Source organism: Pituophis catenifer, unplaced genomic scaffold (assembly GCF_029215685.1).
Source record: "Pituophis catenifer annectens isolate HBS135680 unplaced genomic scaffold, rPitCat1.0.hap2 SCAF_2, whole genome shotgun sequence".
NCBI lineage: Eukaryota > Metazoa > Chordata > Lepidosauria > Squamata > Colubridae > Pituophis > Pituophis catenifer.
In genome coordinates, this window is record NW_027256882.1 from 34,495,378 (window position 1) to 34,517,041 (window position 21,664).

At 43.3% G+C, this 21,664-nt stretch overlaps 1 protein-coding gene across 1 annotated transcript in view; it reads left to right on the forward strand.

The window, feature by feature from the left end:
• Positions 1-21,664, forward strand: part of LOC139312103 (complement factor B-like) — a 40,658-nt gene that overhangs the window by 5,533 nt on the left and 13,461 nt on the right. The window contains exons 3-12 of the mRNA XM_070936631.1: positions 2,964-3,149; positions 6,966-7,139; positions 7,637-7,720; positions 9,910-10,031; positions 13,989-14,127; positions 17,042-17,194; positions 18,079-18,180; positions 19,440-19,481; positions 19,804-19,941; positions 21,511-21,608. Coding sequence (XP_070792732.1) covers positions 2,964-3,149; positions 6,966-7,139; positions 7,637-7,720; positions 9,910-10,031; positions 13,989-14,127; positions 17,042-17,194; positions 18,079-18,180; positions 19,440-19,481; positions 19,804-19,941; positions 21,511-21,608 — 1,238 coding nt within the window. The remainder of the gene's footprint in view (positions 1-2,963; positions 3,150-6,965; positions 7,140-7,636; positions 7,721-9,909; positions 10,032-13,988; positions 14,128-17,041; positions 17,195-18,078; positions 18,181-19,439; positions 19,482-19,803; positions 19,942-21,510; positions 21,609-21,664) is intronic.

Sequence of the window (21,664 nt, forward strand, 5' to 3'; positions counted from 1 at the left end):
ATCGAGTTTGCAGCGGTTCATTTAAAGTTTGTATCTATTGTGTGCTCGTGTATTGTTGTGATTGAAGCTGAAGTAGTCATTGACAGGTAGGACATTGTGGCAGATAATTTTATGAGCTATGCTTAGGTCATACCGAAGGCAGCATAGTTCTAAATTTTCTAAGCCCAAAATTTCAAGTCTGGTGGCATAAGGTATTTTATTGCAAGCAGAAGAGTGGAGGATATGTTATCGCTAACCAAGTCCCGGGTTTTCCACCAGAGGCCTTTTTGTAACTATATAAAAAAAACTTCGTGGGAGTCACTAGCAGGCTTATCAAAGTGCAAAAGCATATTTACTTTACTTTTATCTATTGTATGGAAAACGTTTATAAAAACAACTCTGGGCTGCTTACAAGCAATAAAACAATATTCATCAGAATAAAACGAACAACAATAAGATTAAAAACCAGGAAACCGGCATGTAACCCTGAAGCATCCCCCCTCCTTTTAATTTTTAACTTAGGGTTTTTAGATGGCTCCCATTTCCCTGAACCTGATATGTATTGTGTTTTTATGTGATTTTCATGATTTTTATCTGTAAACCGCCCAGAGTCACTCTAAGAGCGAGAGGGGCAGTATCTGTGCTTCATAAATGAATAAATAGAATCCCTGGTGGTGCAGTGGTAAGAATGCAGTATTGCAGGCAAATTCTGCCCAAAGTCTGGAGTTCGATCCTGACCAGCTCAAGGTTGACTCAGCCTTCCACCCTTCTGAGGTCAGCAAAACGAGGAGCCCGATTGTTGGAGGCAATACACAAATAAGGGTTACATTATAAACCACCCAGAGAGTGTTGTATGGAGTGGCAGTGGTGAAATGCTACCAGTTTGCACCGGTTCCAACGAACCGGTAGTGATAAATCTACCAGTTTGGGCAAATCAGTAGTAAAAAAAAGAGCTACCGATTCCTCCGAACCGGTATTTCCGATGATCAGCTGTGCCGCACAATTTAAAATTGCTATAAAGCAGGAAATCCTGCTTTCTAGTGAATCTAAATCACGCGGCACAGCTGATCCCCCACCCTCACTGCTCTACTTACCTTCCCAAGCCTCCTTTTGGCGCGTACTGTGTATGTGTGCGTGCGTGCTGTGCACATTTGGTGTGCACGGTGCATGTGCATGCAGCGTGTGTTCGTGCATGCCTGCACCGCGTGTTTGTCACACGGCACGCATGCGTGTGCAGGCAGTGTGCATTTGGCACACAGCATGCATGCGCAGCCCAGTGAACCGGTGGCAAACCGGTTCAGATTTCACCACTGTGGGGTGGTATATAAATATACACGTCTGAATGCTATTGCTATTGTTAGGGTTGAGCCCCAAATTTCCATTTGCTAAGCAAGACAGTTTTCCCCCATTTTACGATCTTTCCTGCCTCAGTTGTTAAGTCAGGGGTCAGCAACCTGCGGCTCCAGAGCCACATGGGGCTCTTTGGGCTCTCTGCTGTGGCTCCCTGTCGGGCGATCCCACCACTGGCTGGCCCCGCCCCTCAACCCTCCCCTCCCAGTCACTCCTCGCCTGGCCTGAGAAGGTAAGGGCGATGGCGGGATGGAGAAGCGGCCAGGCCAAGGTGGTTGTTAAATGAACCTGGCTTCCCCATTGAGTTTGCTTGTCTGAAGGTCGCAAAAGAGTGGATCACATGACCCCACGACACTGTAATTAGCATAAATATAAGCCAGTTGCCAAGCATCCACATTTTGATCACATGACCATGGGCATGCCACAACAGTCGTAAAAGTGAAAAATGGTCATAAATCACTTTTTTCAGTGCCATTGTAACTTTGAACAATCATAAGCCATAGCACATAGATTTACTGCTTCATAGTGCTTTATAGTACTGTGTAAACAGTTTACAGAGTCAGCATATTGCTCCCAACAAATCGGGTCCTCATTTTACTAACCTGGGAAGGTTGGAAGACTGAATCAACCTTGAGCTAGTCAGGATTGAACTTCTGACAGTGGGCAGAGTTTGCCTGCAAAACTGCATTCTAACCACTGAGCCCCCATGGGTCTCTAAACAAATGACTGTAAGTCAAGGATTAACTGTAGTGATATTTGTGTTAGAATACAATTTTCTTTTCTTTTTCTTTTCTTTTCTTTTTTATAAAAATGTCAAATCAATATGTGAACAGTGTGGCACCTGGGTGCCTGACATTTCCATACAAATTAAATTGATCAGATTAAACATAATTATTACATTCAATCAATTTATGTGTTTCTAATAGCAATACACATCTATGTTAGGTTGCAGTCTATCATTATTTGATTATTCCATATTTTCTCATTCTTACTTTTATTTTATAAAATAAAAATGTGTGTATTAATATTCCCCTTATTTCTGTCACTTATTCTAGCTTTTAATTATGTCACCCTTTATTACAAAACTTTTTCTTCCTTTCCTGTCTAACTTTTAGTCACGTCACCTGCCTAAAGAAAAAAGAGAAAAAAAGAATAGAGAGAGGGAGGGGGGTAGAAGCAACTCAAAACAGCAACAACAACAAAAAAGAAAAAGAAAGAAGGAATCATCCATCCATCATCTCTTGTCCACTTCATGCTTTAATTGCTATGCTTTAAAAGAAAGAGGGGAAGAAGGAAAGGCGAATCAGAACAACAATAAACCAAAAAAAAAAATCATCTATCCATCGTCTCTTACCCGCTCCAATACTTTAATTGCTATGCTTTTATTTTTTTTACTTCCCTCCCAAATTCCTCTCTTAAATCGCCATCTAAGAATACAACTTTCTTTTCATCACTTCCGTCACTGTTGCTTCTAGGCATGGCATAGTCTATGCAATTAATTGTGGCTTCACAATTGTAATGGTCTCAGATGAGCAGGGCCAGAACGATTGTGAATGATGGAACTAGGAAAAAGATGGAGCTGGGATTGGATAGGACATGCAGAAAAATTGACTGGTGTTTTCTCTTCCATCCAGTCATCCGGTGTGTCAGGCCTCTAGAATTTGAAAACGGTGCCTTTGAGACCTTCCAGCAATTTTACAACGTAAGCCAGAAGCTGAAGTTCAGTTGCTATGACGGACACAAGTTGCGAGGGTCCCAGATACGTACCTGTCTCCCCAACGGGAAATGGAGTGGAGAAACAGCCGTATGTGATGATGGAAGTGAGTCTGATTGTCCTTTGTGATCAAAATCTACCATTTCTTCTTCCCCCTTGGGGAAAGGTTTATGGAAATTCTCAACCATCCAGCTCATGGTTGTCCCAAAAGTGCTTCTGAACGGAACTAAAGACGCTTCTTGGATGAGAAGCGAAACATTTTCAAAGAAAAAAAACAACAACAAAGTCCAGTTGCCTTTTGGGGGAGTTTCCCTTTCCGGAATGTATTCATTTTATTTTTTTTTAAATTTGATTTATATGCCGCCCTTCTCCGAAGACTCAGGGCAGCTTACAATGTGCTCAGCAATAGCCTTCATCCTTTTGTATATTTATACAAAGTCAGCTTATTGCCCCCACAAACTGGGTCCTCATTTCACCTACCTTAGAAAGGATGGAAGGCTGAGTCAACCTTGAGCCTTGGCAAGATTCGAACCCTGCAATAATTGCAGGCAGCTGGTCTTAATAAGCTTAATAACAGGGTGCCTTAAACTCCTGTACTACCAAGGCTCTTTTATTCATAATTTGAATGTGTAGTTTTCCTCTGATTGCTGTATTTTTTTATGTTACTTTTTTTTAGTTTAGGAAATTTATATTGCTGCCTATTCACACATGGCGACTCAAGGTGGCTTACAAGAATATAAAAACCTCATATATAAAACAAGAAAACTAATAAAAGAGAGTATTGTATAAAAAAGAACACCGCTTAGTGGGGGCCAAAAGCCCTACTAAGCAGGTATATACAAAAGTATGAAGGCTATTGCTTAACGCATTGTAAGCCGCCCTGAGTCTCTGTAGAAGGGCGGCATATAAATCGAACCAATAAATAAATAAATCAATAAATCAATCAATAAAATAATATAATAAAATAACCCCCATCCCATGCCCCGAAGACAGCACCTCACATGAGCCATTTAATGGGCTCCATCCCGCTCTGGGTTCCCCAGGCCCGCTGGCAGAACCAGGTCTTCAGCACCTTCCGGAAGAGTGATAGAGTCGAGGCCATTTTAATCTCTGAGGGAATGATGTTCCAGAGAGAGGGAGCCACCACGGAGAAGGCCCTTCTTCTGGGCCCCACCAGGTGTCTCTCCCTCGGGGATGGGACCCTGCATTCCCTGCCTCCCCGCTTTGGTGGGTCGGGTAGATGTGACCAGCAAGAGGTGGTCCCTCAGATAACCTGGTCCCAAGCCATGAAGGGCTATAAAGGTGACAACCAGCACCTTGAATTGCACCTGGAAGTAAATCGGCAACCAATGCAGCTCCTGCAGGAGAGGTGATACATGTGCATACCGAGGTCTGCCCAGAACCATGCAGGCCGCTGCATTTTTCACCAACTGGAACTTCCGGATGCTCTTCAAGGGCAGCCCCATGTAGTGTATGTTGCAATAGTCAAGACGGGAAGTGACTAGGGCATGAGTGACCATGAGTAGGGATTGTCGTTCCAGGAAAGGGCGTATCCTTCTTGGCAGGTTCTTATAAATTTTGCTACTGGTTAAGTCAGAAGGTCAGGGCTTGTAGCCCTGTCTGCCATCTTGCTGTTTTTGACCTTACCCTCAGAGCAGTGGTGGAATTCAATTTTTTTTAACTACCGGTTCTGTGGGTGTGGCTTGGTGGGCGTGGCAGGGGAAGAATATTGCAAAATCCCCATTCCCTCCTGACTCCTGGGGGAAGGATATTGCAAAATCTCCATTCCCACCCCACTCTGGGGCCAGCCAGAGGTGGTATTTGCCGGTTCTCCAAACTACTCAAAATCTCCGCTACCGGTTCTCCAGAACCTGTCAGAACCTGCTGGATTTCACCCCTGCCTCAGAGGGTAGTAAAATCCTCTTTGAAGTGTGGAGGTATCATAAAAACACTTCGATGCTTTAAAGCCTCCAAGGAACTTGTCTGCTAAGCAAATCAGGTGGGCTCAATATTTTAATTGATTTAATTTTAGTCTCCATTGCATAACAGGAGGGAAAACCGTTTTGACTTCTTATCTATGAAGATAAGCTTTCGTACCTCATTTCGTGCCCTTCAAATGGACATGCTAGCTCAGGAGGCTGTGAGTTGTGGCCTCATGTAGGGATAGAGGAAGGTGCAGCTAAGAAGCAGCTCCCAACAATCTATTGAAGTCCAAAGACTTAAATTCACAAACCAACTGATTTTTCACACTACTTGTCCTGCTTCAGATGGAGCACACACTCTGAAATAAAATGGCAAGGATTTTATAGGTAGTCCTCGAGTTACGACTGCAATTGAGCCCTGAATGTGAAGTTGTAGTCGTAAATCGTGGCATCACATGAGCAGACCTGATTTTTTTTTCTACATGCGGTAGTCATTAAGCAAACACTTCGGTCCTTAAACCAATCAATTTTCCCCAGTGGGTGTATTTTGCCAGAAATTGGAAGTAAATGTTGAAACCGGCAAAAAAACGTTGCAGATTGTGGTTGTGCTTATACAACCAAGCACATCCAGCCAAGCCCACGAAATGTGACCATGTGGCAGAGAATCAATGGAGACCATTGTAACTTTAAAAGCAGGTCTTAAGTAGCTTTTGGGATGCTACATCATAAGTTTGAATGCTCGTTAAGCAACCGCTTGTAAATCAAGGAATATCTGGACTCACAAGTAGCAGACAATTAGAGGAATGAGCTCATGTTTACGTAGCACAGACATTCAGGTAATATTTACAGGGGAATAAGGAGAAGCTGACAAGCATCAAGAACCCATGCTCCCCACCAATGCTCACACAGATATGGGAATTTGCTTGAGAAGGAGTCCAAAGTATAACAGCAAAGAAATAATATAATCGAATCATAGCTTAAATCTTTGTTTCTCAACCTTGGCAACTCTAAGATATGTGGTCTTGAACGCACTTTATCTAAGGAGCAGCCACAAAGAAGAGGGAGTCATGCTATTCTCCAAAGCACCTGAAGGCAGGGCAAGAAGCAACGGATGGAAACTAATCAAGGAGAGAAGCAACCTAGAACTAAGGAGAAATTTCATGACAGTGAGAACAAATAATCGGTGGAATGACTTGACTCCTGAAGTTGTGGGAGCTCCATCACTGGAGTTTATGGATATTCGCAGTGATCCAGGTCATGGTTGTCCCAAAGATGCTTTTTCAAGAGGCAACTGGACTTTCTGGTTTTTTTCTTTGAAGACCTTTTGCTTCTCATCCAAGAGGCTTCTTCAGCTCTCAATATTGCTGAACAGAGTGGAAAAAGCTTCTTGGATGAGAAGCGAAACGTCTTCAAAGAAAAAAATAAACAGAGAGTCCAGTTGCCTCTTGAAAAAGTACCTCCATCACTGGAGGTTTTGAAGAAGAGATTGGACAGCTATCTGTCTGGAATGGAATAGAGTCTCTTGCTTGAGCAGGGGGTTGGACTAGAAGACCTCCAAAGTCCCTTCCAACTCTGTTATCCCGTTAATTCTTAACATTCTTGAAGTCCACACACCAGTGGTGGGTTGTCCCCGGTTCGCACTGGTTCTATAGAACTGGTAGTAAAACTGGTGGGAGGCTCCGCCCACCGACCCCGACATCATCAAAATGCTTCTGCGTGTGGCCCCATTGTGAACCGGTAGTAAAGGTAAGTAGAACCCACCCCTGATCCACACATCTTCAAGTTGCCAAGGTTTGAGAAATGCTGGTCTAGAACGATAGAATTCAAAACCAATGATTTCTCAAGGAGTTTGTATCATACATTGACGATGCACTGTCTCGTTTGATGTTTGGTTTAACTGTTTACCACCGTGAGTCCTTGGGAACGGCGGTGATGCAAAAATTGTATTTGCAGATAAATAAATACATCGGTGTGTCATTCCCTCCCTCTCTTGTTTTCAGCTGGCCATTGTCCTGACCCAGGAATTCCCATTGGTGTTCGAAAATACGGCACGGAGTATCAAATAGATAGTATGGTTCGCTACCAGTGTTCTCGAGGGTTGTCTCTTATCGGATCTAGGGAAAGAGTTTGCCAAAAATCAGGAATCTGGAGCGGATCAGAACCAGAATGTCGAAGTGAGTAAATATGATAGGAAAAGACGGGCTCAGCATCCGAAAAGGTGAATCTGGAACTGTTATTGTTTTCTCTCTTTTTTTGCCATCATTTATGGAACTATTTTTTCCCCTACTCTTATATACACACACCAAGAGTGAAATGCTACCCGTTCGGACTGGTTCACCCGAACCGGTAGTAAAAAATGCTATTGGTTCGGGCGAACTGGTATTTCCGACAATCAGCTGTGCGACGATCAGCTGCTTTCTAGCTAATCTAAATCGCGCAACACAGCTGTTCCCCTCCCCCTTGCTGTTCTACTTACCTTTGCAGACTCAGAAAAGGCTTTTTAGTCCTCCTTTTTCAGCGCTGCATGGTAACGTCTGTGGTGCACATGCGCGAGCGATGCAAACCAGTAGCGAAGCAAACCGGTAGCAGACTTCAGAGCATTTCACCCCTGACATGCTCATAAAAATAACACTGGGAACCAAATTCACTGTCTCCTTCTTTTCTTTCCCAGGCTCATTCACTTTTGATTCTAAAGAAGAAATCGTCAGCAAGTTCCTTCCATCCCTCCTTGAAGTTGCTTTGTCTGCCAGCCAAGGTAAATTTTTGTAAGTGTGGTAGGATAGGAGATTGTAGCATCATTTAACCTGGTTTCGTCACTGGAATCGTGTTATATCATCCTTGGTAAAAGGGGAAAGATACGGTAAAATCTCCATTCCCACCCCACTCCAGGGGAAGGATACTGTAAAATCTCCATTCCCACCCCACTCCAGGGGAAGGATACTGTAAAATCTCCATTCCCACCCCACTCCAGGGGAAGGATACTGTAAAATCTCCATTCCCACCCCACTCCAGGGGAAGGATACTGTAAAATCTCCATTCCCACCCCACTCCAGGGGAAGATTGCTGCAAAATCCCCACTTCCTCCCGATCAGCTGGGACTTGGGAGGCAGAGAATAGATGGGGGCGGGGCCAATCAGAATTTTTACTACCGGTTCTCCAAACTACTCTAAATTTCCACTACCAGTTCTCCAGAACTGGTTAGAAGCTGCTGAAACGCACCACTGCTGCAAACCCCATGCCTTATATTAGGGTTCTCCAAACTTGGCAACTGTAAGACTTGTGGACTTCAACTCCCAGAATTCCCCAGCGAACATGAAATAGGAATAGCACTTAGACTTATGTACCGCTTCACAGTGCTTTAACAGCCCTCTCTACGCGGTTTACAGAGTCAGCCTCTTGCCCTCAATAATCTGGATCCTCCTTTTGTTGACCTCGGAAGGATGGAAGGCTGAGTCAATCTTGAGCTAGTGAGAATCGAACTGCTGAACTACAGGCAGCTGGCAGTCAGCAGACATAGCCCGGAGCATTGCATTCTAAACACTGCACCACCATGGCTCTTCACAAGTCTTAATATTGCCAAGTTTGGAGGAATAGACAACAGTCCAGAAGCTAGGCTCAAGATCCAGATGGATCTCGAGAGGCTTGAACACTGGGCCCTATCTAACAAAATGAAATTCAATCTACATAAAAGTAAGATTTTACATTTAGGCAAGAAAAACCAACCATATAGGTCTAGGCTATGTGAAACCTGGCTCAACAGCAGTAATTGGGAAAAGGATCTTGGAGTCTTGCAGCCAAAAAAGCCAATGCAATCCTAGGCTGCATTAACAGAGGGATATAATCAAGATCATGTGAAGTTCCAGTACTGTTTTACAAACTCTTAGTAAGACCACACTTGGAATTCTGCATCCAGTTCTGGTCACCGCCATGTAAAAAAAGCTGTTGAGATTCTGGAAAGAGTGCAGAGAAGAGCAACCAAGATAATTAAGGAATTAGAGGCTAAAACATATGAAGAACATTTGCTGGAATTGGGCATATCTAGTTTAATGAAAAGAAGGACCAGGAGTGATGTGATAGCAGTGTTCTGATATCTCAAGGGCTGCCACAAGGAAGAGGGGGATCAAGCTATTGTCCAAAGCACCTGAAGGCAAGACAAGAAGCAATGGAGGGAAACTAATCAAGATGAGAAGCAACCTAGAAATAAGGAGAGACTTCCTGACAGTAAGAACAATTACCGTATTTTTGGGAGTATAAGACACACTTTTTCCCCCTAAAAGAGGGTGAAAATTTGGGTGCATCTTATACACCGAATGTAGCCCCACCCACCCACCGGCCCCCACCTTTTGGCCTCTGTCTCCCAGCAATTTGCCTCCCTGCAGCAAACAGCAAACACTTTCAGCTTCAGCTTCAGCACAGGCTGATTAGCACAAGCAGCTGATTGTCAGTTGGATCGGCCTCCTGAGGATCAGCTGTTTCAGGCGGCAGGGATTACTGAAAATGGGGTGTGGGGAAGCAGCAATAGGCTTTGGCAATCCCTGCAGCCTGAAACAGATGATCCTCAGGAGGCCGATCCAACCGTCAATCAGCTGCTTGTGCTAATCAGGCTGTGCTAAAGCTGAAGCTGAAACAGGCTGTTTGCTGTTTGCTGCAAAGAGGCAAATTGCTGGGAGGCAGGGGCAGATTTCTTTTTTCTTGTTTTCCTCCCCAAAAAAGATAGGTGCATTTTATAGTCCAGAGTATCTTATACTCCGAAAAATACGGTAATCAGTGGAACACCTTGACTCTGGAAGTTGTGGGTACTCCAACTCTGGAAGTTTTTAAGAAGAGATTGGACAGCCATTTGTCTGAAATGATATAGCGATTCCTGCCTGAGCCGGGGGTTGGACTAAAAGATCTCCAAGGTCCTTTCCAACTCTGTTATTCTGGTTTTGTTTTTCCTATCAGGAGCATCAGCTAACAACAAAAGTGACTCACTTAATATCTACTTTCTCATTGATGCCTCAGAAAGCTTTGGCCGAAAAAGGGTCACAAAGGCTAAGGAAGCATTGCTGAAGTTAGTCGAGAAGGTAGGTTCCATTTTGAAAACGTCCTTCAACTAGGTTTGCTTCAACAAAACTGAAAGCAGCTTGAACTACAAGACCTATGTTCCAGGGTTGTCAATATTCCTAGAAAGCTCTAGTGTCACATGGAAGAAGGGCAGATAGCTTTTGGAAAGATGGGGATAAGGTCATTTTTTTTTGACAATGGCCAAGCTATAGAAATTGCCTTGTTAAGTAGGCAACAAGCATATAGTATATACCATATTTTTCAGAGTATAAGACGCACCTTTTCCCCCAAAAAAAGAAGGTGAAAATCTGGGTGCATCGTATACTCCGAATGTAGCCCCACCCAGCCTCTCAAACAGAGGTTTCAGAGGCTAAAAAAAAGCCTCCAAACAGAGCTTCAGAAAAAAAGCCTCAGAAAGGAAGCCTCAGAAAAAAAGCCTCCAAACAGAGCTTCAGAAAAAAAGCCTCTGAAAGAAGCTTAAGAAAAAAAGCCTCCTAAACAGAGTTTCAGAAAGCTCTGAAGCTCTGTTTCGGAGGCTTTCAGACACAGAAAAAAAGCAAGGCGCAGAGTTCACAACCAACGAACCTATTGCTAAAATTCACCTCTGGGAACAGCTGATTGGGGGTATTCCGGAGGCTGATCCACCCGCCAATCAGTTTTTTTCTTATTTTCCTCCCCAAAAACTAAGGTGTGTTTTATGCTCCCAAAAATATGGTATATAATCTATCTATCCTGAAACGTGACATAGGTAATCCTCAATTTACAACCGTTGCTGGACCGACTGTTCAAAATTATGATTATCCTGAAAAATGTTACTGGCAACCAATTCTCACACTTAACCACTGTCGCAGTGTCACCAATCCAAAATTCGGGCACTTGGCAACTGGCATGAATTTGTGACAGTTTCAGCTTCAAGGGGGTCACATGATCACCATTTGTGACCTTTCTGGGAGGTTTCCAATAAGTCAAGTCAATGGGGGAAGCTGGATTTGCTTAATGACCAGCTGATTCACTTAAGGACGCAGAAAGGTTGTACAAGTGGCACAACGACAGCGTCTCTTAGCGATGAAAGTTCCAGTCTCCAATTGTGGCTGCAAGTTGAGGGCTACCCGCATGAATTATAAAAAGAAAGAAATAAAAGACCCATTTTTTGCTCCCAGGGAGGTGCAGGAGGTCGAGTGCTGCCTGTCACACACCCCTGGCCACGCCCACCATGGCCACGCCCACCCAGCCGGTTATTAGGGCAGAGAACCGATTGTTAAATTATTTGAATCCCACCACTGATCATAGATGTGTTAATATCTATGTGTCCACTGATGACTTAGATAGAGCTCTATGACCGTAAGACAGGGGTGAAATGCTCCCTGTTCGGTCCGGTTCACCCGAACCGGTAGTAAAAAAGGCTACTGGTTCACCGAACTGGTAGTAAAAAATGTTTTTAAAAAAAGTTCCAATGATCAGGTGAGCGACGCGCGATAGTCGGAACTTTTTTTAACTTTTTTAGCACTTTTAAAAGTTAAAAAAAAACAAGTTCCGAAGATCGCGCGTCGCTCACCTGATCGTCAGAACTTTTTCTTTTTTTTACTTTTTAGGCATTTTTTTACTACCGGTAGTAAAAATGCTTTTAAAAAGTAAAAAAAAAGAGGCTCCGAAGATAACAGCTGTGGCGCGCGATTGCCAGTTGCCAAGCCTCCCAATTTTTGATCAGGTGATTGTGGGGACACTGCAATGGTCGTAAGTGTGAAAAATGTCACATTTTTTCAGTGCTGTTGTAACTTTGAACTGTCATTGGACTTAGACTTAGAATAACTTTATTGTCACTTTAAATGTACACTAATTGGCATACATTAAAATGAAATTTTGTTCCATACAGCACTCAAAGGGTCTCCACATCCAATATACGCTACATAAACATGACAAGAAAAATATGCATATACCCACATATATTATATGTCACAGAAAAACAACACATTCTAGTTCAGATCGATAGATGTACATGGCGAGACCAATGAATCTTGCGAGTTTACGAGACAGATGGCATAGAGAACAAAGCTGTTACAGAATCTGGCGGTCCTGCTAGAAATATTTTGAAACCTCCTCCCAGAGGGGAGCGACAGAAACAGACCATCAAGTGAGTGTGTGGGGTCTAATTTGGGGTAATTTGTCAGAGCCAAGTTGTTTCCAGAAATTCCCTGGCATTTTTGAACTCAGTTCGGTCTAGGATGGTCACATTTTCCCAATTGAAAGTATGTTTAAGCCTGTCTATGGAATGCTTTGGGGCAACTTCAAGCAAAATTTATCAGAAGAGGTTTAACCCCTTGGCTTTTTTTATTATTATATACTTTATTCATTAAACATGAAACCCAGTCAACTGAACATTCAAAAATGCATCATAAACACCATTGACTGGTGCTAATGGTTGATACAGGTTGCTGCCAGCATCCTAGGTATCAACCAAGTACCTTCTTAAGATGTATGATGTTCCGAGTAGCACAGTTTTTTGCAGGTGTTATTGCAGGAAGCTGCAATTTGTTGATGTATCTTATAAAATTCTTGGACATGGTACCAAGTACCATGACAGGGGGTATTACTGTTACATGTTTCATCCATAGCCGTGTAGTTTCGATGGCCAGGTCGCGATATTTCATGATTTTTTTCCAGTTCTTTTTCTTCGACTCTGGCATCTCCTGGTACCACGATGTCAATAAATTATACGTTTTGGTTTTCGACAACTGTGATATCTGGCGTGTTGTGTTCCAAGTGACAATCTGTCTGCATTCAAAAGTCCCACAAAATCTTCACCTCCTCATTTTCTATAACTTTTTCCACTTTATGTTCTCATGACTTTTTGGATACAGGTAAATTGTATTTTTTACATAATGACCAGTGGATTAATTTAGCAACTCAGTCGTGTCTAGCTTTGTTATTTATTTGTTATTTATTTATTTATTTATTTATTTATTTATTTATTTTTATTATTATTATTATTATTATTATTATTAATAATAATAATAATAATAATAATAATAATAATAATAATAATAATAATAATAATAATAATAATAATCTCTTTTATTTATTAAATATGAAACTCGGTCAACTGAACATTTAAAAATGTGTCACAAATACCATTGACTGGTGCTAATTAATGGTTGATACAGGTTGCTGCCAGCGTCCTAGGTATCAACCAAGTACCTTCTTAAAATGTACGATGTTCCGAGTGGCACAGTTTTTTGCAGTTCCGCTGGTGTCATTGCAGGAAGCTGCAATTTCTTGGGGTGTTTTGTAAAATTCTTGAACATGGTACTAAGTGCCCCGATGACAATGGGTATCACGGTTACATGTTTCTTCCATATAGCCTTGTACTATTATTATTATTATTTAAACAGTATACACAGCAAACGAGATGACCATGCTGGATTTCGTATCACAAATCACTCGTCGAACACTTCCCAAGCGTTTAGGACTGGGTGATGTATTGGCGGATTATGCAAGCAGATCCCAGTAAGGTGGCCTTCTGCAGCTGATCAATGGTGATCTTGTCAGTGCCAATTGTTTTTAAGTGCTTGCCTAGGTCTTTAGGCACAGCCCCCAGTGTGCCGAGTATCCCTGGAACCACCTGCAGTGGTTTATGCCAGAGTCTCTGCAGTTCGATTCTCAAGTCCTGATATCTGGTGACTTTTTCACGTTGTTTCTCATCAATTCTGCTGTCACCAGGTATGGCAATGTCGACAATCCACACCTTTTTCTTCTCCACAATCGTGATATCTGGAGTATTGTGTTCCAAAACTTTGTTAGTCTGTATTCGGAAGTCCCACAGTAATTTTGCATGCTCATTTTCGACCACTTTTTCAGGATTGTGATCCCACCAGTTCTTTGCTACAGGCATTTTTTGTTATTATTATTAATAATTATTATTATATATTATTAATATAACTTTGTTGTTGTTGTTGTTGTTATTGTTGTTATTATTATAGATCTCCAGCTATGACCTCCTTCCCAAATATGGCATTGTGACTTTTGCCACCGAAAGCAGAATGGTTCTGAGTACAACTTCTCCACAGAGTAGTGATGCTCACTGGGTGTCCGAACTGCTGGACACCGTTAGCATCGATGGTGAGCATGCTGGTTAGAAAAAAGAAATGTAAATACATTTCATCCTCAACTTACGACCACAATGGAGCCCAAAATTTCTGTTGCTAAACAAGACATTTGTTAACGGTTAATGAGTTTTGCCCCAGTTTGCAACCTTGCTTGCCGCAGTTGTTAGGTGAATCACAGAAGTTCTTAAGTTAGTTATCCCGTCGTTAAGTGAATCATGCTTCCCCGTTGACTTTGCTTTTCAGAAGGTTGCAAAAGGGGATGACATGACCCCAGGACATTGCAACCGTCATAAATATGAGTCAGTTGCCAAGCTTTTCCTTCCTCACATGACCATGGGGATGCTGGGACAGTCGTTAAGTGTGAAAAGTGGTCCAAAGTCACATTCTTCAGTGCCATTGTAACATTGTAATGGTCACTAAATGAACTCCTGTAAGTTGAGGACTACCTGTGCAGTGGTAGGCAAGCTTTGGAGCTTCTGCCTTGTGGCTGCCAAGGGCTTTTCTTTCATGTATGAGGGCAACCAAGAAAATTATTTTTTTAATTTATTTTAATCAGCTTCACACTGAAGGCCTTTGTGGTCATATACACGAAATTTGGATGTAAATGCCTGTTAGAAAATGTCATTTATTGTCATTTATTACCATTGCATTTGGCAATGGTCATTTATTACCATTGTATTTGTAATTTATTACCATTGACATTTATTACCATTGTATTTGTGAATGGCCGCTAACCAAGATAGTCCCAGAGATGCTTTTTTTCAAAAGACAACTGGGCTTTGAAAAACTTTCTGGTTTTTCTTCGAAGACATTTCGCTTCTCATCCAAGAAGCTTCTTCAGTTCTAACTGAACGGTGGAGGATGGAAAAATGTATATTTCTTGCAGTCATCTGGTCATTAGCGCTCTCTCTGAGAGTCGTTGAAGCCGCTTGGAGGTTTATCTGTGTCCTCAGGGTCACCTGAATAGTGTAAATGGATGTGGAGTCTTCTTGAAAATGCTAAAAGGACTTTATTGTAAACAAGAGATTTCAGCAGTTCTCAGAAGTTTCCACACCTATTTGCACCCATAAGATGACCCTGAGGGCACAATTAAACCTCCAAGTGGCCTCAATGACTCTCAGAAAGGGTGTAAGAAATATAAATATAAATCCTTCCATTCTCCACTATTCAGTCAGAACCGAAGAAGCTTCTTGGATGAGAAGCGAAATGTCTTCAAGGAAAAAAAAAGTCCAGTTGCCTTTTGGGGGGGGGGGGAGCACCTTTGGGACAACCATGATTGGATGACTGAGAATCTCCATAGACAACTAATCAAGATAATTGCTAAATGAGGAGCAGCTATATATCTCAGGACACTCTGTAATGTACTCATCAGAACTGAATTCCTGTTAGCTGTAGAGATGCATTTTTTTTTTCATCTCATGTTCCAATTCAGGAAAATATTTGCAGCTCAGGGTTGAAAGGAAGGGTCTTTGGTGCTCTCTGATGGATGTAGATTAACATCAGACCAACAATCAAGAAGTAAACAATAACCCAATCAAGAAATTGCTAAAGAAGCCAACAGTAAACAGCTCAGCCAAAGAACCTCTAAAAGAGGGGTGAAATGCTCCCGGTTCGGACAGGATCGCCTGATCCGGTAGCGATGGAGGTGGATGGTTCGGAGAACCGGTAGCAAAAATCCCTGCCCGCCCCCCCATGCCCAGCTGAGCCGCACAATCATCATAGCTTTTTTTTTTTTTTACTTTTAAAAGCATTTTTTCTACAACCTCTTCGGCCGAAAAAATGCTTTTAAAAGTTAAAAAAAAAAGCCTATGATGATCGCTCAGCTCAGCTGGGATCGTCAAAAGCTTTTAAAAGCATTTTTTCTACAACCTCTTCAGAGATTGTAGAAAAAATGCTTTTAAAAGCCTCTGGTGATCCCAGCTGAGTTGCCTGATCGGCAGAGGCTTTTTTTCTTTTAAATGCCTCTGACGATCCAAGCTGAGTTGCCTGATCGTCAGAGGCATTTAAAAGAAAAAAAGCCTCTGCCGATCAGGCAACTCAGCTGGGATCGTCAGAGCCTTTTGAAAGCATTTTTTCTACAACCTCTTCGCCGAAGAGATTGTAGAAAAAAATGCTTTTAAAAGTATTTTTTTAAAAAATTGGCCACGCCCACCCAGTCACATTACCCCGCCCACCAAGCCACGCCCACAGAACCGGTAGTAACAAATTTTAGATTTCACCACTGCTCTAAAACCAACCCCACCAACACTGACACAGCAAGGCACTAGAACAGTGTTGGCTAACCTTTTCCATACCGAGTGCCCAAAGTGCGCATACCCCTGCATGCGCCCTGCCTCCTGCGCACGTGCCCCCATACACCCTCCCAGTGCATGAATGCACGGCCCCCCTGCAAGCTCCCTTCCCCCCGTGCATGCAACCCCCCCGGCACGCTCCCTTCCCCGCGTGCACGCAACCCCCGCGCATGCCGTGCCCCCCGTGCATACGCGCACAGCTCCCGCACACACTCTTCCCCTGCGCATGTACACACGCCCCCCCCCGCATGCACCTTGTGCCCACATATGCACGCACAGCCCGCCCCCCCACGCATGCGCAGTAGAGATCCAAAGACCAGCTGGCCGGCGGGAGGCACGCACGCACACACGCGCAGCAGAGCTGAACTGGGACGACAGCTCGCGTGCCATCAGAGAGGGCGCTGCGTTCCATAGGTTCGCCATCACGGCACTAGAATATAAACTCAGAGCAAATCCCAGTCCTTACCAGCACTGATGGTGTTATCGGGTGTGGTAATTAAACGTCTGCAAGAAAACAATCAAGTTCAGACAGCACCAAGGACCTTTCGTTTCATGTATTCCTCTGTTAGGCTTATTGGGACTTATGAAGGCTCACCAACTAATGCACTGTTCAACTTTGCATTTTGATTATTCCAGCGCATGAGCTGAAGCCTGGCACCAACATCGCGAATGGCGTTCAATTTGTCCATGAGATGATGATCATGCAGGACTTGGAAGAGAAGCGACGGGGGCTGAACCCCACTCCTGTCTCCACCACAACCCGTCATATCATTATCCTCCTAACGGATGGTGAGCAGATCAAGAGGACGATGGAAATGCTTGAGTTCTTTCGGTTGCTCTCCTTCTGTTGTTTGAGGAAGAATTTTTAGAGGACCTTAAAAAAGATTATAAGACCAGTCATTTCAAATATTAAGCACCATTTTATACAAGGGCCTCAACTTGTCTGGGAAGGGAGGGAGGGAAAGGGAAAGGAAGAAAAGGGAGGGAGGGAAGGAAGGAAAGAGAGGGAGGGAGGGAGCAAAAGGGAAAGGGAGGAAAGGAGGTAGGAAGAAAGGAAAGGAAGAAAAGGGAGGGAGGGAGGGAGAGAGAAAAGGAGGAAGGGAGGAAAGGAGGCAGGAAGGAAGGGAAGGGAAGGAGGGAAAGAGAGAGAGGGAGGGAGAAAGGAAATGAGGAAGGGAGAAAGGGAGGAAAGGAGGCAGGAATAAAGGGAGGAAGGGAAGGGAAGGAGGGAAAGGGAGGGAGGGAAAGGGAAGGAGAAAGGGAGGGAGGGAGCAAAAGAGAAAGGGAGAAAAGGAGGTAGGAAGAAAGCAAAGAAGGGAAGGAGGGAAAGGGAGGAAGGGAGAGAGGAAAGGAGGAAGGGAGGAATGAAGGAATGGAGGCAGGAAGAAAGGGAGGAAGGGAAGGAAGGAAGGAAGGAAGGAAGGAAGGAAGGAAGGAAGGAAGGAAGGAAGGAAGGAAGGAAGGAAGGAAGGAAGGAAGGAAGGGGTAGACAAAGTACTGAAGGGCAATGAAAGCTGTTAGTGTGTCAAAGTGCTTTTGGAAAAGTAGAATCCAGGACCGAGTAATTTTTTTTTTAAAAAAATCCATAATATTCCATTCCTTTCCTCTCCTTACTCCCAAATGACATCATGACAGGTGAGAATGACTCTTCGCAATAATCTTTCTTTTTCTAGGAAACTACAACTTGGGGGGGCCCCCGTTTATTGTCATCCAACAAATAAAGGAGTTTCTTAACATTGAGGGATCTTCCCAAAACTCTCGTGATGATCATTTGGGTAAGATGACGATGAATGGACTGGACAGCTTCATTTTACCTTCTTTGCATTTCACTGTCCCAGCCAGATGGGAAAAAGATTGTTTTATTTCATTTCCACGAATTGCTTTGCTTATTGATCAATATACTACAAAAACTCTTGTGTGTCTTTTGTCTGTGACCTTTAATTGGGCAAAGGGAAAGGGAAAGAGAAGGAGAGGGAGAGTGACAGTGAGGAAGGAAGTGTGCTGGTTAGAGTAAGTAGTTTAGGAATTAAGAATCACCCCTTTAAGGGATTGCTTTTAAGAAATGTAGTTTATTTCACGTGGTCACATCTGTGTTTCTGATTGGCCACTGGGTTAGACTTCTGATTCGCTGCGGGTCTAACCTGCTATGTGTAGATTAGCGGGGTTTTTAAATTTCAGCCCAACTGGGAGTTGTTTGCTCCTTCAACACGGGGACAAACTAACTTGTTTCATCTACATGAATTGGGAACAGATTATATGTACCTCAGAAGAATCTCTTCAGTGACTGTGAGTTATTGTTTAGAGAATGCCTGATGAATAAAAGTAATCTGCATCGGGGTGGATTCTACTTACCTTTACTACCGGTTCGCAACGGGACTGCCCGCGCTTGCTTTGTGCCTGCGTATGCGCAGAAGCTTCCTGATGACGTCCAGCTCGGTGGGTGGAGCCTCCCGCCGTTTTTACTACCGGTTCTTGCGAACCGGTATGAACCGGGGGCAACCCACCACTGATCTGCATTTAGTAATCTCCCTTTCTGTGGAGTTTATCTGTCTGTGATAAGCCATCTGCCATTTGAAACAGAACAGAAAGGAAGGGGAAGGGAAAGGAGAGAGGGAGGGAGGGAGAAGGGGAAAGGGAAAGGGAGAAAGAGGGAGAGAGGCAGGGAGGGAGAAAGCGAAAACAAAAGGGAGGGAGGGAGAGAGAGAGAGAGCAAAAGGGGAAAGGGAAAGGGAGAAAAGGAGGGAGGGAGGGAGGGAAAGAAGAAAGGAAGGAAAGAAGGAAAGAAGGAAGGAAGGGGTAGACAAAGGTCTGAAGGGCAATGAAAGATGTTAGTGTGTCAAAGTGCTTTTGGAAAATGTTGGAAGAAGAATCCAGTACTGATTAATATTTTTTTAAAATTTTCCATAATCTATTTATTCTATTCCTTCCCTCCCCTTACCCGCAAATGACAGCAAGCCATAATAAATGCAATAACCATTTCTTTTTCCACATAACTACAACGTGGGGATCTCCTCATCTACTGACCTACAAATAGACATTGGCGAATCTTCCCCAAACCCTCGTGATGATCATTTGGGTAAGACGACGATCCATGTGCCGTACGGGCTTTCTTTTACCTTCATTGCATTTCACTGTCCCAGCCAGTTGGGATTGTTTTTTTTTTTATTTCATTTCCCTGAATGTCTTGGCTTATTTATCAATCTACCGCTAAATCTCTTGTGTCTCTTTTGTTGGTGACCTTTAACTGGGCAAAACGCTGCGTCGCTCAGCAAAGTTTTTCCATGCGTTGCTTGAAAGGATTTTTTCCGTAGTGCAATTTTAACAGGGAGAAATCCATTGCTGGTTTCACTGCGCTATTCCTCTCCTTAACGTATACTTCTCTCCACATTTACGCCTAGATATTTATGTCTTTGGTAATGGCCATGAACTCAACATAGAATCTATTAATGAGATGGCTTCTCACAAACCCAATGAGAGACACAGCTTCATTTTGAAGGACTTGAGTGAACTGCAAGAGGTCTTCGAGAAGAGTCTGGGTAATCTGAATTTTCATTTCTCTGATTTCATGACTCGTTGACCCAGTGGTGGGTTCCATTTACCTTCGCTACTGGTTCGCAAATGTGACCACACGTGCACAGCGCTTCTGTGCATGTGCAGACCATCCGTGATGATGTCCGGATGGGTGGGCGGAGTCTCCCGCCACCGCCACTATCGGTTTGCACGAACTGGGGTGAACCTGTAGGAACCCACCACTGCATTGACTTGACCCTGACATTTTGTTTCCCTTGCAAAGAAAGGAAGTTGGAAGTTTCTATCTTTCATACCCACACAGCTCTTAATACAATAGCAATAGCACTTAGATTTATATACCGCTTCACAGTGCTTTACAGCCCTCTCTAAGCAATTTAGAGTCAGCATATTGCCCCCAACAATCTGGATCCTTGTTTTACCCACCTCGGAAGAATGGAAGGTTGAGTCAACCTTGAGCTGGTCAGGATCGAACTGCTGGCAGTCGGCAGAATTAGCCTGCAATACTGCATTCTAACTACTATGGCACCACAACTCTTAATAGTAATAGCAATGGCAGTTAGACTTATATACTGTTTCACAGTTGCGTTATAGCCCTCTCTAAGGGGTTTACAGAGTCAGCATATTGCCTCCAACAATCTGGGTCCTCATTTTACCGGCCTCGGAAGAATGAAATGTCTTTGAAATGTCTTCAAAGAAAAACAAGAAAGTCCAGTTGCCTCTGGAAAAGGCACCTTTGGGTAACTCCAGGGGTGAAATGCTCCCGGTTCGGACTGGATCGCCCGATCCGGTAGCGATGGCGGCGGGTGGTTCGGAGAACCGGTAGCAAAAAGTAAAAATGCTTTTAAAAGTAAAAAAAAAAAAAAAGCCTCTGATGATCCCGCGGCTCAGCTGGGATTATCAGAGGCTTTTCAAAGCATTTTATTTGCAACCTCTTGGCCAAAGAGGTGGTAAAAAAAAATGCTTTGAAAAGTCTCTGACGATCCCAGCTGAGTTGCCTGATCGCAAGAGAAGCTTTTCAAAGCATTTTTTAAAAAAGCCTCTCTGATGATCCCAGCTGAGTTGCCTGATCAGGGAGGCTTTTCAAAGCATTAGAAAAAAATGCTTTGAAAAAAAAAAATTTAAAAGTTGGACACGCCCACCCAGTCACATTAATCCCCCACACACCAAGCCACGCCCACAGAACCGGTAGTAACAAATTTTACATTTCACCCCGGGTAACTGATACTTTTTCATTGTAAATGTTTAATTGGTGGGCTCGGTAGGCACGCTCTTGAAGTTTGTTGAATCTGTGGGCATCTATCCATGAGCACCAAGTTTCCAAACGCACTTAAAAAATTTTCTCTGGTAGTGGTTGAGGAATGAAGTTTGAGGAACTCAGTATAGGAACTGTCAATTCACTTTAGTCCATTTCCATCTTTTTTTTCTCCCAGTCTAAGGATGTCACTTGTTTCCAAACTTGGTCTACTGTCCTTCCCCGGAATCCAGAAGTCCCACTGATCTGTCTCCCTTCCAACCTGCTCATTTTTTTTTTCTAGGAAGTTCTACCTTCCAAAAACATGTCTTTCTATTCCCAGATGATGGTGAATCTTTGCCCATGTGTGGTTTCTCACCGGGAGAAGAAGCAGTAGATGATTATGAAAAGTATCCCTGGTTTGCAAGGATCGTCATCAATGTAAGACTGACTAGCATCGGGATCGATAGATACTTTTATTATGGGCATACGACCAG